Source organism: Harpia harpyja, chromosome 3, assembly GCF_026419915.1.
Source record: "Harpia harpyja isolate bHarHar1 chromosome 3, bHarHar1 primary haplotype, whole genome shotgun sequence".
Taxonomy (NCBI): Eukaryota; Metazoa; Chordata; class Aves; order Accipitriformes; family Accipitridae; genus Harpia; species Harpia harpyja.
In genome coordinates this window covers 33,528,229-33,542,338 of record NC_068942.1, presented here as the reverse complement: position 1 = coordinate 33,542,338, position 14,110 = coordinate 33,528,229, and the positions used below count along the sequence as shown (strand labels likewise).

Below are 14,110 nucleotides of genomic sequence, written 5' to 3'. Positions count from 1 at the left end.
CGCGCCGCCGGGGCCCGGGACCGACGCGGTGAGGAGGAGGGCTGGCCCCGGGGCATCCCCCTCACACACACACCGCTCCGCTCTCCTGCGAGCTGAGCTGCCGCCAGCCCCCGCCCGACCTCCCCGGCCCTGCCGAGGGGCCCGCCGGGCTCGCCCGCGGCCCGGCCGTGCCCTCCCGCCCGGCGGGGCGTGGCGTGGCGGGGCGGAGCGGAGCGGCGCGGCGTGGCGGCGGCGGCGGGCGGTGCAGGTAGGGACGCGGCGCGGAACGGACCCCGGCGGCGGGCGGTGCGAGCGGGCGGAGGGCGCGGGGAGGCGCCGCGCCCACCCCGCCTGGCCGGCGGCCTTTAGCCGGGGCGGCGGCGGCGGCGGCGGCTGAGCCGGGCCCGGCGCGCCCAGGCCAGGCTGAGCACTGCGGAGAGGCCGCCGCCACCGCCGCCGCCCCGGTCGGGGTCCCGCCGCCCTGGCAGGTGGGGCCTCCGCCGCAGCGCCGCCCCCGCCTCCTCGGCAGGGGGCAGCACCGCCCCGCGCCGGCGGCGGGCCAGGTTCCCGCGCGGTCGGTGCGGCCGCGCCGCGCCCTGCTCGTCCCTGAGGGCGGGCGGCCCCGCTCGCCGCTCCGCCGCGGCCTTTCGGTCCCGCCGCGGCCGGCAGCCAGTCCCCGGGCCGCCCCGCTCTGGCGAAGGGCGAGCGCTCTGCTGGCCGGGCTCGAGAGGCGACCGCTGCGGCGCGGCGGGGCAGGTGCCGCGGCGGCGGGGCGGCGGCGGCGGCGGCGGCGTGGTGGTGGTGGTGCCCCTCGGCCGGGCGGGCTGCGGGACTCTGCTCCCGCCGGACTGCCGGCCCGCTGGCCGGGGGACGCGAGGGGCAGGAGGTGGCGGCCGGCCGGACAGCCAGCGCGGGGGGGGGGGATCCGCTCCGTTCCTCTCGCTGCCGGCCGGCTCCCCGGCGGGTCCTGTCGGTGCTGGAGGGCCGGGCCTGCCCCGGGGAGGCGGTGGCGGTCCGCGGCGAGCAGGGCAGGTCGTGGTCGGCAGCGCCCGGCCCTCCCCCTGCGAGGGGCTCGCCGCCGCCCCCCTTCCCACCCCCCACCCCCCCCCCCGCTTCTGTCAAGGAGCGGTTGGGGGGATTTATAGGAGTAACAACGGCTCGTGATGTCAGCCCGTGCCTAAAATAGAGAGGGATAGACCGCAAATCCACGGCTCGAGGGCTAAAACCTTCCAATCCAGCCGCGCCGATGTGAGGTGCCCCCCCGCCTCTCGCACACGCACACACACAGACGCGCACGCAGCCCGCGGCGAGGGGAGGCCGCCGGCCATCGCAGCCCGGGCGCCCGCGTCTCCTCGGCCGCTGCGGGGCCGGTCCCCGGGGCGCGGAGAGCCCTCGCTGGGGCGGCGGCGGGGGGGGGGCAGAGCCGAGGAGCGGAGCCGGCGGATCCTCGCCCTGCGGAGCCCCCGGGATTTACAAGGAATCGCGTGCTCCTTCCCAGGCGCGAGCGAGGGCTCATCCCGAAAAGCCAACCTCCTTCGCGCCCTACTGTCCAAAATAATCCCTTGGACTCTTGCGAAGACAGGGGGGCTTTCGGGACCATGGCATCGACAGAAGGGTGAGGGGGACCGTCTCTTGGGAGGGAGGAACGGGAGGATGGAGGGGGTCCGGCGTTGTGCTTGTGGTCACAGTTGCCAGTCGTCTGCTTCGTCGTTAATCCTCGCCGTTCCCTAACGGGATGATTAGGGAGCGAGAGGAAACGGGAAGCAGGCGAGCCCCATTCAGGAGGAGGGGGGGGGGGGGGGAAGAATTTCAAATATGAGCCACTGGAAAGGTTTTGGTTTTCCGCCCATCACTTCTTTATTTAACCCCCGGAGGACAGATCAAGCTTAAACCACTCGCCTGAAAGAAGAGTCCAAGTGAGTGGTTAACTCGGAGGCAGAGGGGGGAGCAGCCTCCTAAATATGATAATAATAATAATAACAATAATAATCAATAGTTCAAAAAGAATCGAGGAGCTGTCCCCCCACCCGACCCTTAAAAAGGCAACAAACAAATCCAACTTCTTGAGGAGTTTTGCAATTTTGCAGTTTTGTGCCAAATGCATTACAGTGCTAGCAAGAGAAATGCTGGGAAGGGCGAAGGGTTATACAAGAAGCTTTAAAGAAAAGCAAGCACGGTTCAGCCCTGGTAGCGTCCCTTGGAAGGAAACCTTTCTCCCTAGCCGTGACACGATTGCGAGGATCAGCCGCTTCCTCGCTCTGATGGGGCTGGGGGCTTGTTCGGTTTACAGAGTAACTGGCAGTAGGAAAGAAAAGAAAATGTTTCTTTGATCTCTGGTTGCCCTCTTATAATACTAGCTAGTATTAGACTGCGTCTGGTGTGAGCCTCCCCTTTATCCCTGGATGTTGTCAGGTTGTATCAGCATGATCTGCTCTGGATAGGACTCTCTGAGGACAGAGTGCAGAAGGAAGCTCTGTTTATATTGCTTTTGTGTCTCTCAGGCTGAAAGACTTGCTGAGCTGATTTAAATAACCCAACACATGTCTGGGAGGGTGTGCACGCAAGTGTCCCGTTACCTGGACAAAGGAAGGAACTGGCTCTCTGCGGAGTGGCCCCCGAGCAGCCGGCTTGGGAGGAGTGGAAGGTTAGAAAGTATTAGCTTTGGTTGCTTTAGAAAAAGAACAATCCCCAGGGTCTGACAGAGGGCAAATCTGTGGGCTCTTCTGGCTTTTCACAGGACTGTGGCGGAGGTAACTAACTTACCGTTTGCTACTGCCTTGCCTTCGCAGGGAATTTCTGCTCCAAATTTACACGTTCTTGTTTTGGTAGCAGCCCAGCAGTTTAATCTGCCCTGTAGCGTTTCCTCTGACAATGAATCACTTTTAACTGGATACTGTCAACAAACAGTTGGAGCCACGAGGAAGAAGCTTGGAGACGGAGGAACCAGCCTACATCCATAGGATTGCAGCTCCGTCTTCTCTGTCCCTTCTGGATCCTCGGACTACCCCAACTTTCGCTCCCCTCTGGGTGCTCCGGTCACCCGCTGCTTTCATTCCCACATCAGGTGGCTGTAGAGGTCTAGGCTTGTTTCGGACCGGTGGGGGAATGTGGGATCTGTTGTGCAGGGGTTTAATAGGAGGAGACGTGACAAGAGGTGGCTGCGTTAGAGGGATTTGTCAACTTTGGATGAAAGGAGGTTTTAAATGTGCGTAGAAGGAGAAGTGCTTTTAAAAGAAGTTGGCTGAACAGGTGGGTTAAAAAAGATCGAGAGCACGAGACACAGAAAGGCTTCAATAGATGCGTGCTTTTGCTTTCCTTACTGGACAGAGCTAAATTGTCAGGGTGAGAAAAGAAGTAAAAAGTTACGGCTTTGCTTTCAAACTTCGTAGGAAACGTTAATCTAGACTAAGCTGAAACTGTTTATTTGGTAGGATTCAACTAGTGCTCGGCGATAGCTGAAGGAGATGTGGAAAACAAGTTGGGTGGGAAGCATTTCAGTTGTCAATCCCATTTTACCAGTGAGAACCTCTTCCAAAACTGAATTGTCATCTTTCCCTCCCCTCAGGTAAAAAGCTGAGGATGGAGATAAGCTTTATGCTGTGGCCTAAAGGTCAGCAAACTCAGGCACTGTAAGGATCATCAGGGAGAGCGAATACTGACCAGACCTCGTTCGAGAAAGGCTTTCCACCAGCACCAGCACAGTGGGAAAAAGGTAGCAGAAAGTGCCCCTTGCCGCAAGCAGAGCAGTGTGTTTCAGGCACACACAGGTACATGGAGAAAGACCTGCTGGAGGTAGAGACAAACTGTACGCACTCCAGGTTTGTGTCTGGTGGCTCTTGAGATGTTCAGATAGATACGTTAGTTGAGATCTGAAGTATATAAAGGCTTTATTTTGTTGTGATAGAACTACTGCAACCGCAGTCATTTTTGCCGTGCGTTACTTCTCCTCTCACAGGGGACCTTACATAAACTCTCCAAAGTGGGGATGTCAGGGCTGTGACAGGATACTTGGTGAACAACAAAAGGCCCCAACGTATACAGAGAGGAAGGCAAATCCGTATTCCATCGTTAAGAAGTAGTGGTCACTTAGAGCCAGGATTTGCTAGGAAACATTTCCTTGTCTGCACCTTTCCAGTCATTATTTTTTTCTTTCAGTGTCTTATTTGGTTAAGCTTATCCACGTATGGGAATTTGCTGCCCAAATGTTTCTGTTCCAAGACGATGGTGGACAACAGGAAACTTGTCGGCTGAAAATGAGAAAGGAAATGTCCCCCAAGATGGCAAAACCAGACCCATGTGTCCTCCAGGTCTACCTTGCTGTAGTTCCAGCTAGCAGGGCTTTGGCTCACTGTTGAATATGCTGTCTGTATCTTGACTGTTAAGTCTTCCTTTCACAAAATCCCCTGGTACAGATCTCATTACCAAGATGGATTTTTGGTGTTTTAGCTGGTGCTGAAAATGGAAAATAGCTACTTCAAGGAGGAAGTGCTAGAACCAAGTATCGATACTGTTCGGGGTTGCTTGTTTTTATGTTCGCTGTTTAAATGTCCTCTGCTGGCCACGACTGCAGACAGGGTGCTGCTGGGAGAAGTAGCCTTCTGATCTCTGCCGGCATCACCTTTCGTGAGTCCTTAGCACGGTTCAAAAATTACGAGCGACATTAGTTCATATTCACAGATTGTGGTGTCTGGCATAGGGCTCAGTATGTGGTAGTTTGAACCTACGGAGATTTACTGTAGCAGGGCATTTAAGCATTTCCTTTGCTTTCACAGGGTCTGAGGGGACCTAAAGGTTAAATGAGATTGACTCTGATCCAATTGATGATGCCCATGCTTGCCTTCAGACCTTTGAGCAAAGTCCTGAACGCCTTGCTTCACGTGGTTTTGTTATGGCTCTCATCTCTCTTTAGTGTTACTATTTCAAAAGGGGAAGAATGCAGTACCTTGCCACCGTTTTTAAAAAAGAAAAACCCTCATTTGCATAACCTAGAGATAGGTTTTAGATGTTAAATCAGCATGTGACTTTGTAACTCAGATATTAAACCTTGAGTGTTTAAATTATTTTATTTTACCTATTTGAGTGATGCTGTTTTAGATACTCTAAAAATCTAGAGACTTGTTTGTATTTTGTATACCTTTGAAGAGTGGGAGTTCGAGGTTTGAAATTTGGGGTTGGGTCTGTTCCTTCAAGAATACAGCCACTAGGAGACACTATCACTGCATCTATGGTAGTAAACTAACCAGAGGCAGAGCAGGTGTCTGAGCTGGGAGCTCAACCCTCTGCCTGCGGGTCAGCCCCACAGCACTTGGGCCATGGCTCTCCCGGTTCACAGGCATGGTTAGGCAGTCAGCGTGGACCAGTGGTCATTCCCAGTGGGCAGTTTGGATGTGATCACCGTATCGTGGAGAGTTCAATAATACGCTTCCATTTCCATTGGTCTTGGTGCGAGAGAACAGTACCAGGGCAGGTTTATGAAAAGAACAGAGAAGTTACCCGTATGGATATATGGTACACAGTTAGCAGGCAAGTCTGTGTGGGCGTGTGTGCGTGCACCCTGCTACAAAATAAATCTAGTGAAATGGAAGAGTATGCTGAAACATTACGTTTGAAAATACAGAAGTCTGGGTAATTGCTTAGCGTCGTGATTTGATTAGTGAAATCATTGTAAGTGCTTCACAATTTTATGTGCATTTAATATAAATGGTGTTTATGTAATATGAAATGGCACAGATGCAGAGCTCCTATCCTGTTCAGAGTAGCAGGTATAGTGCATGCAAGCGACAGAGATCCCTGTCTTGATATTTGACTTTATCAACATCTCACTTAACAGGAAAAAAACCCCAACAAAAACCTCAGCTGTTGTCCATTCCTCCTCTCCAAACTTAATTGTTCCTACATTCTTCTTCTATAGATCCTGTATCTTCATCCCAAGTTTCACTGTCTCTAAAGCTACAGTTCCATGGTCATGAATACGGTTTGTCTGTACTACCTGATCACCAAACAATAGGAGTTCGGTCCAGATCAGGGAGCATATGATTTGATTTCTCTAAAATTAGCCACAGCATATAGTATGGAGCTTACACAGGTTTTACACGAGCTGTAGAAAGATGATTATTAGTCAATTCTACACAAAGTTAACACAGGAGGCACAAATAATAAATACCTCACCTGGCATCAAGCCCTGTGGATGCAAGTTAACCTGTTAGCGTTTTTTGAACAAATTTGAACCTTAAGAATTAATTTATTGTACAGGATTAGTGTTTTAGTCATGCGGCTGTGGTGGTTTTGGATCTTGGAGTAGGAGTCCTAAAGCCATTTGCTGCATTGTCAAGACAAAGCCTGAAAGGGAGATTGCCAACACTTATTATGCGCCTAGCCCAGAGACAACAGGACACACCTAGGTGAATCAGAAAAACTTGCTTTGCATTTCATGGTAGGCTTCAGGCACCTACATAGGAGAGTGGGTTTTCAGGATCTGCCACAATATGTACAACAAGCACACCCACAGATTTCTTGTCATCTGAGTTTTTACTCTGTAATTTACCCACAAAATTCCTCTAAATGGAAACTTGATGAAATGTGCTGGCACAAATGTTTTGATACTCCAGAGGATGAAATCCTCCAAGTGCTCTCACTGTTACTTTTATGCCCGGTTAGAACATCACTGACTCAGGATGGAGGTGTTTTACCCTATGCTCTTTCTCAGACCTTTTGTGGGACAGATGGAGTGGATGTAGCCTATTAATTAGACATATCAGCTGTGGCTCTGACCTCATTTCACTGTTGTCAGTTGCAAATCTCTCATCGATTTCAATAAAATAGAATTAGGCTCGCTCTACAGAAGATAACTCATGTTCCTTAAAAGTAATCTGATGACATGATAGTTGTCATGGCCCCAACCTTCAGTTTGCCCTTGAGTTACACTTTCAAAAAGAAGTTGTCACCTAGACATTAACTCCATTTTTCTACATATCCAGATCCTTATATTGATGCAGAAGGATTGAAATACTTCTTATAAAGTCTACAGGGACTTATTTATTCTGAACTTTTTGGAAAAAGCAGGTTATAGTATTGGATTAGATATACAAAGGCTAAAGGGAGATAGTGCTTCTTTAAAAAATAGCTAAAGTTTTCAAGTCTTGCCTTACCGTAGCTTTCTGTGAGATAAACATGTATGTACACCCTCCTCCATGAACCCACATGCAGATGTAGATGTACAAATGCACTAAGAACTCTGCATACAGAGCAGTATTGTATTTCTATACTAGCAAATTACTGCCTTTAATTTTTCTTCTTCGTCTTCCTGTTTTCCCCTTGATCTACAGGCTATCCCAACCAAGATTGCTAATAACTGTAAATTTGTGAGCAGTATTTAAAGGGTCACAGATTTTCAGTTTAAAAAGGCTGTCATTAAAACTCCGTCCTGTTTCACCTGCGTAGCAGTGTGGTTGGCACGCGGGTTCCTTCTCGGTGTATGCGACAGTGGGAGTGCCGGGCTGTGTGTGCGGGGGGACGCGGAGCCCCCACTAACCCTCGCCTGCAGTGCCAGGCTATCTCTGCAAAGAGTTGTCTTCGTACAGGAGCAAGCCGTGGGCTTGCGAGGGGTGCGGAGAGAAGGCACGGTGCTAACAAGTGCGCCTTCATCTTCGGTACCTTCTCGTTTAATACCTTTTCATTCTCTGTATGATTTAATTACCTTCCCCAGCCCAATGTGTTGCAATACCTGCTCTTCAGAACAATTAATTATATGAGTTCTTGAAAACTGGATCTGTCAAATCCATCACCTCTCTTATTGTCCATCTGCTAATGAAAACTCCTCTCTTGCCAAGTCAGTACAGTATTTCACACGTTTAGCCTCCAGCTTATTAGTTTAAAATGCTATTTCCAGAGGCATGCAAGCAATAAAAATAAGTGTGCTTTTATATATTTAATCCTACTTCTATATTAATTTCAAAGCCTCTCAGTGTACTTAAAGCTTTAAGACAATTAGCTACAATACATGTCTCGGTGTTTGGGAAAGATAACAGACTATGCTCAAAGATCATCATATTTTCTAACTTTTATCTAGAACATACTTGATCCTGTGTAAGCAGTTCCAAATTGGGGATCCTTACAAGGAAGAGCAAAAAAGAACCAAGGCATAAAAGAATTAAGGAACACTCCTGCTGATTACAGGTATCTTCAGGAGAATGGCATGCAATTCACAAAAATGCAGGTTCAGTGACATGTCTGAGAAATCAAATTCATTGAAGTGTTTTAAAGCAAAGAAGGTGGAAGGGGAATTTAAAAACGAAAAACATTTAATTTTTACTTTTCAAAAATAATGTGTAGTTTCAGTCCAAACATTTTCATTTCAAACCTATTTTTGAGTTGAAAAAAAGGTCAATGAAAAAAGGAAGACTAAAATGAAATGGTAGGGGCTCCACTACAAAGGAAAACACTTCAGTGTGTATTAGGGAGACATTTTGGGTTGACTAAAACAGTATTTGTCTTTTTTAGTGTTTGGGTTTTTTTAAGTTTTGCTGACAAACTCAAAACATATCTTTTTTAGTGTGACTGCGACTGATCTATTTCTTGACTTTTAAAAAATATAAACACCAAGTCAAAAATCAGTAATTCTTCCAGGCTGCTTTTTGCTCTGTAGCCTTTTTTACTATTTTCTCAACATATGATTTAAGCTCTGGGCTATTCCCGTAGGTATTTAAATTTATATAGAATCATAGAATAGTCTGGGTTGGAAGGGACCTTTAAAGGTCATCCAGTCCAGCCCCCCTGCAATGAGCAGGGGCATCTTCAACTAGATCAGGTTGCTCAGAGCCCCGTCCAGCCTGAACTTGAATGTTTCCAGGGATGGGGCATCCACCGCCTCCCTGGGCAACCTGTTCCAGTGTTTCACCACCCCCATCATAAAAAATTTCTTCCTTATACCGAGTCTAAATCAACCCTCTTTCAGTTTAAAATGGTTACCCCTTGTCCTATTGCAACAGGCTCTGCTAAAAAGTTTGTCCCCATCTTTCTCATAAGCCCCCTTTAAGTATTGAAAGGCCACAATAAGGTCTCCCTGGAGCCTTCTCTTCTCCAGGCTGAACAACCCCAACTCTCTCAGCCTTTCTTCACAGGACAGGTGTTCCGTCCCTCTGATCATTTTTGTGGCCCTCCTCTGGACCTGCTCCAACAGGTCCATGTCCTTCTTATGTTGAGGACCCCTGAGCTGGACACAGTACTGCAGGTGGGGTCTTACCGGAGCAGAGAAGAGGAGCAGAATTACTTCCCTTGACCTGCTGGCCACAATTCTTTTGATGCAGCCCAGGATATGGTTGGCTTTCTGGGCTGTAAGTGCACATTGCCAGGTCACGTCCAGTTTTTATCCACCAGTACCCCCAAGTCCTTCTCTGCAGGGCTGCTCTCAGTCCCTTCATCCCCCAGCCTCTATTGATACCAGGAGTTGCCCCAGCCCAGGTGCAGGACCTTGCACTTGGCCTTGTTGAACCTCGTGAGGGACACCACTCATCACTGACCTCCATCTAGACATTGAGTCGTTGACCACTACCCTCTGCATGCAACCATCCAGCCAATTCCTCATCCACCAAACAGTCCACCCATCAAATCCATACCTCTCCATTTTAGAGAGAAGGATGTTGTGGGGGACCATGTCAAAGGCCTTACAGAAGTCCAGATAGATGACATCCATGGCTCTTTCCTTGTCCACTGATGTAGTTGCTCCATTGTAGAAGGCCACTAGGTTGGTCAGCCAGGACTTGCCCTTGGTGAAGCCATGCTGGCTGTCTCAAATCACCTCCCCGTCCTCCGTGTGCCTTAGCATAGCGTCTAGGAGGATCTGTTCCATGATCTTCCCACGCGTCGGTAGTTCCCAGGGTCCTCCTTTCTACCCTTTTTAAAAATGGGTGCAGTGTTTCCCTTTTTCCAGTCACTAGGGACTTTACCTGACTGCCATGACTTTTCAAATATCGCGGAGAGTGGCTTGGCAACTGCATCGGCCAATTCCCTCAGGACTCTGGGATGCATTTCTCATCAGGTCCCACAGAGACTCATCAGGTTCCTCAGGCGGTCTCAAACCCGGTATTTTCTTACAGTGGGAGGGACCTTGCTCCCCCAGTCCTTGCCTTGAGGTCCATCCACTCAAGAGGTGTGGGAAGAGAGGTCGCCAGTGAAGACTGAGGCAAAAAAACTGCTGAGTACCTCAGCCTTCTCCTTGTCCTTTGTTACCAGTTCGCCAGTCTTGCTCATCAGGGGGGCACGCTTTCTTTGACCTTCTTTTTCTGGCTGACATACTCAGAAGCCCTTCTTATTATTCTTTGCATCCCTTGCCAAGTTCTCCAGCCACACCTTGGCCTTCCTCACCCCATCCCTACACAACCAGGCAGCGTCCCTATACCCTTCCCAAGATACCTGTCCCTGCTTTCACTGCCTGTGCACTTCCTTCTTGTCCTTAGTTTGACCAGCAGGTCTTGACTCATCCATCCTGGTCTCTTGCCTTCCTTTCCCGATTTCTTACACCTGGGGGTCGAGAGCTCTTGCACTCTATGGAAAGCATCCTTAAAGATCTGCCAGCTCTGTTCCCACAGCTTGTCACGGGCAAGCCTGGTGTCACCCCCCTCCCCCTTCAGGTCTAGTTTAAAGCTCTGCCGATGAGCCCCGCTAGCTCATGAGCAAAGACCCTCTTCCCCCTTCGAGAAAGGCGAATCCCATCTGAAGCCAGCAGGCCTGGGGCCGCGTAGGCCATCCCATTATCGAAAAATCCCAAATTGTGGCGGGGACAGCAGCCGCGGAGCCACGTATTAATAGACTGGGTCCGTCTGTTTCTTCCAACGCTGCTGCCCGCAACTGGAAGGAGAGAGGAAAAAATAACCCATGCTCCAGATTCCTTTACCAACCATCCCAAGGCCCTGAAGTCTCTTTTGATCGCCCCTGGACTACGCATCGCAGCTTCATCGCCGACTGCATGGAAGCGCAGTAATGGGTAATAGTCCAAGGGCTGTACCAAGCTTGAAGCTTCCTAGTGATGTCCTTAACCCGGGCCCCAGGGAGGCAGCAGGCTTCCCTATGAGGAGGGTCTGTCTGGCATATTGGACCCTCTGTTCCCCTCAGAAGGGAGTCACCCACACCTGTAATATATATTATGTATACGTGTGTGTGTATTCATATACATGTATGCTTCATTGCTCCATTTCAGGTACTGTCTTTTCAGCCATTTTATTTAGTAGACTTTGCTGCTGTTTTTGCCATATTGGTGCATTTTAATTCTACCTCCGTCATATATTTCCATAGTAACTTTTGGCTTTCTCTTTTACCATTAGATATTGATCTAATTCCTACACTTTCAGTCATCTCTGTTGTCATGCTTTTATTTCTAGTCCTTCGTGGCTTCTGTTTTGTCTTTTTTTAATAATAATTCTCTTTCCTTGTCACTAGACACTGATGATTCACCTAGGGTCTCTGTGAAGACAGCCAGTTGAGAAGAGGTTTTGCCAAGTCTCCATGCTTCAGTACTATTTTGTTTAGTCTGGAGTAAAATGGTTCTTCTTCTCTGGCTGCATACAAAGGCATATCTGATTCTGTCTTCAGCTGGTTCCCTGGTGTTGCCTCCAAAATTGCCAGGAAGTTTTGAGCCTTTTCTCTGTCAATCTCAAAACCTGTTGGTGTATTTTGTGGTGTTGATTTTCACAACAGCAGGTTTACAGTGTTGGTTTTTAATACCGGTAACTATAGGTAGGCATAGGGGCTGCCTGCCTGTCTCTGTTGGGTGGGCAGGATGATGCTGCCATTACCAAAGTCAAGGTCCTTGAGCTCCGTCCAGGAATTGAGCTTTTTCTTATTCTGCTGTAGCTCATTATCAACTGCATCTCCAAGAAGAAGATAATGGACAGCACCTCTGAAGTAGATATTTTGGGGCAAGTTTAAATGTAACCAATCATCCCTTTGGCATATCCAGAATAATAGTGATGTATCCAAGCGCAAAATCTGTGTGAGTGGGACCATGGTCAGTTCGGTACTAGAACGCTTAGAGATGGTAGCAGTAAAACCTGCATTCAAACTGGTACTTGCCAAAAGCGTAAGTGCATTAATTTATCCCTGTATGTCTACCACAGGGAGGACAGGTAAACGGGTCTAAGGGGAGCTGTAAGTGTATCGCCTGCTAGTTCACATTTCTGTGTGCATCGTGTTAGTCCCGCTTAGCCCCACTGCCAAATTTGTGCTTCAAATCTGAGAGTGCCTGTACCTCTGATTTTCTTGTGGCTTCCTCAAGCCACACCATGTGGTTTCCAGATGGTGGACTTCGTCTCCCCTGAGGCAGGAACCCCTGGTGTTTGCCTTTCCAACCATTCGTTGTACTTTCCTCCTGTCGTTTACTGTGCTAACCCCAGCAGCTGAGTTAAGTTTGGATCTTGGAGATCTTCCCTCTCGCGGGGACAATGACAGAGATCAGCAGTAACCGAGTCACGTGCGCGGCTAAGCTCCTGATGCGCTGCACATCATTCACAAAGGCTGTCTGGCAGGTGCTGTGCACAAACCTGGCAGTTCGACTCCTTTGGGCAAGCGCGTCTGATGCAGCACCCTCCTAGAGGGGATGACTGACACCTCTGGTACATCCTTGCAACCTGGAGGAGCAACATGATCAGGGACCAGTTTAGGTCCTGAAGGTGCTGTAACTGTATTAGCCTAGCATTGTATCCAGGCTAATGACTGCCTCTTAGCCAGGCGAATTAGCTTGAGTGCAGGAGAGAGCTAGTATGGATGTCCCGGGCTAGCACAGAGGCAGGCATGGGTACCTTTTATGTCCTAGGTCTGGCCCATACAGAGCCTGAAAGCCTGCTTCTCAACAGGTTTCTCAGTCCAAGGAAAAAAAGATCAATGTTATTTCTTCTGGAGCATGAAAATTATGGCCAGCATTTGTGACTTTTACTAACCACCAACCATCTAGGACCGTGGCTTCCTTAATCTAAAAAAAATGCTGACACATATGTAACATGTAGCTGGGGATATGAGAGTGGACTAGAGGCTCTCCAGAGGTCCCTTCCAACCTTAACCATTCTGAGATTCTGTATAACACAAATACATGGTATGCAGCTGTATCCATGTAGTACCTTCATATCTCAGTTCTTGAATATGGCTGCGGTGCCATATACTGCTGGCGCACCATACCGTACTAGACTACGTCCACGTTACTGATTTTTCATGAGATTGGCTTTAGGCTATGTATACATGAACAACAGTCCAGCCCAACAGGAATAGTTGGTCCTGATAAGTCCACACTACACTGGTTAGTATGTGGAGAGCCTTAGGTATGCTCCTAGAGTGCTTTTCCTGGTGTAGCTTAATTCAAAAGTAATTCACTGCGTCTGTCCCAACACAGCTCTGCAATGCGAACCACAGCACAGCGGGTGGGCATCATCAGGAGGTTCACTCCAGAAGCTCGCTCCCGATTTGGACTAAATTGCTAATATAAGTTTAGCCTCAGTTGGTTACTGATGCTCCTCAGGTAAGTACCCCCCGCTGGGCAGGTTCCTGGCAGGCTCCTGTCATCTTCTGGATACTCATGTGCGTGCTGGCAGCACGGCCGCTTCTGTAGCCACAAGCCGAGATGCTGCCATGGCCTGTTGAGACATTTGTGTATGTAAGCCGCTCATGAAGAGTGCTTGGCCTGCTCATCGCAAGGGGCACAGACCGGGGCGAAGCATGGCTGGAGCCCCCAGTCATACAGAACGTGGAGGCCTCTGTTGCAAATTGATGCCAAACATGCGGAGGGCTCGTGGCCCCATGCAGTGGCAGAAGCAGCATACGCAGTACGTACGGCTGTAGTACACTTCCTCGGAGGCAGAAAGCTATCTCATTGATTAAGCATCTGGTCCTTATCTGTGTAAGAACTACTCTTGCTATAGTAACCGAGAAGAGATTTGTCCTTAAAAGTGCGCATGTATATAAACACATGGCATCCCCACACACGCACGCATATGGGAATTAATTAACACCTGGCTGCTATTTATATCACAGCAATCTGGGACAGGAAGTGAAAAACAGATCAGAATCCCTCACCTGATGTTTTAGGGGGACTTAGAACAGGCAGTTGGCAATGTCCCATGCTGGAAACTTCCAGGAAACACTATTCCTG

General features: G+C 49.4%; 1 protein-coding gene across 4 annotated transcripts in view; it reads left to right on the top strand.

Annotated features, from left to right (window-relative positions):
* Positions 1-232: 232 nt before the first annotated feature.
* The window catches only part of SLC1A2 (solute carrier family 1 member 2), a 104,200-nt gene continuing 90,322 nt past the window's right edge, over positions 233-14,110 (top strand). For 2 of the 4 annotated variants that reach the window (XR_008234395.1, XM_052781872.1), the window contains exon 1: positions 1,244-1,594. Coding sequence is in view for 1 of the 4 variants with exons in the window: in XM_052781872.1 (XP_052637832.1) it covers positions 1,578-1,594 (17 nt within the window). In the remaining 3 variants the exon portion in view is untranslated. Of the gene's footprint in view, positions 248-1,243; positions 1,595-1,826; positions 1,896-14,110 lie in introns of those variants that run through there. The other 2 variants (XM_052781875.1, XM_052781874.1) reach the window with 2 other exon arrangements.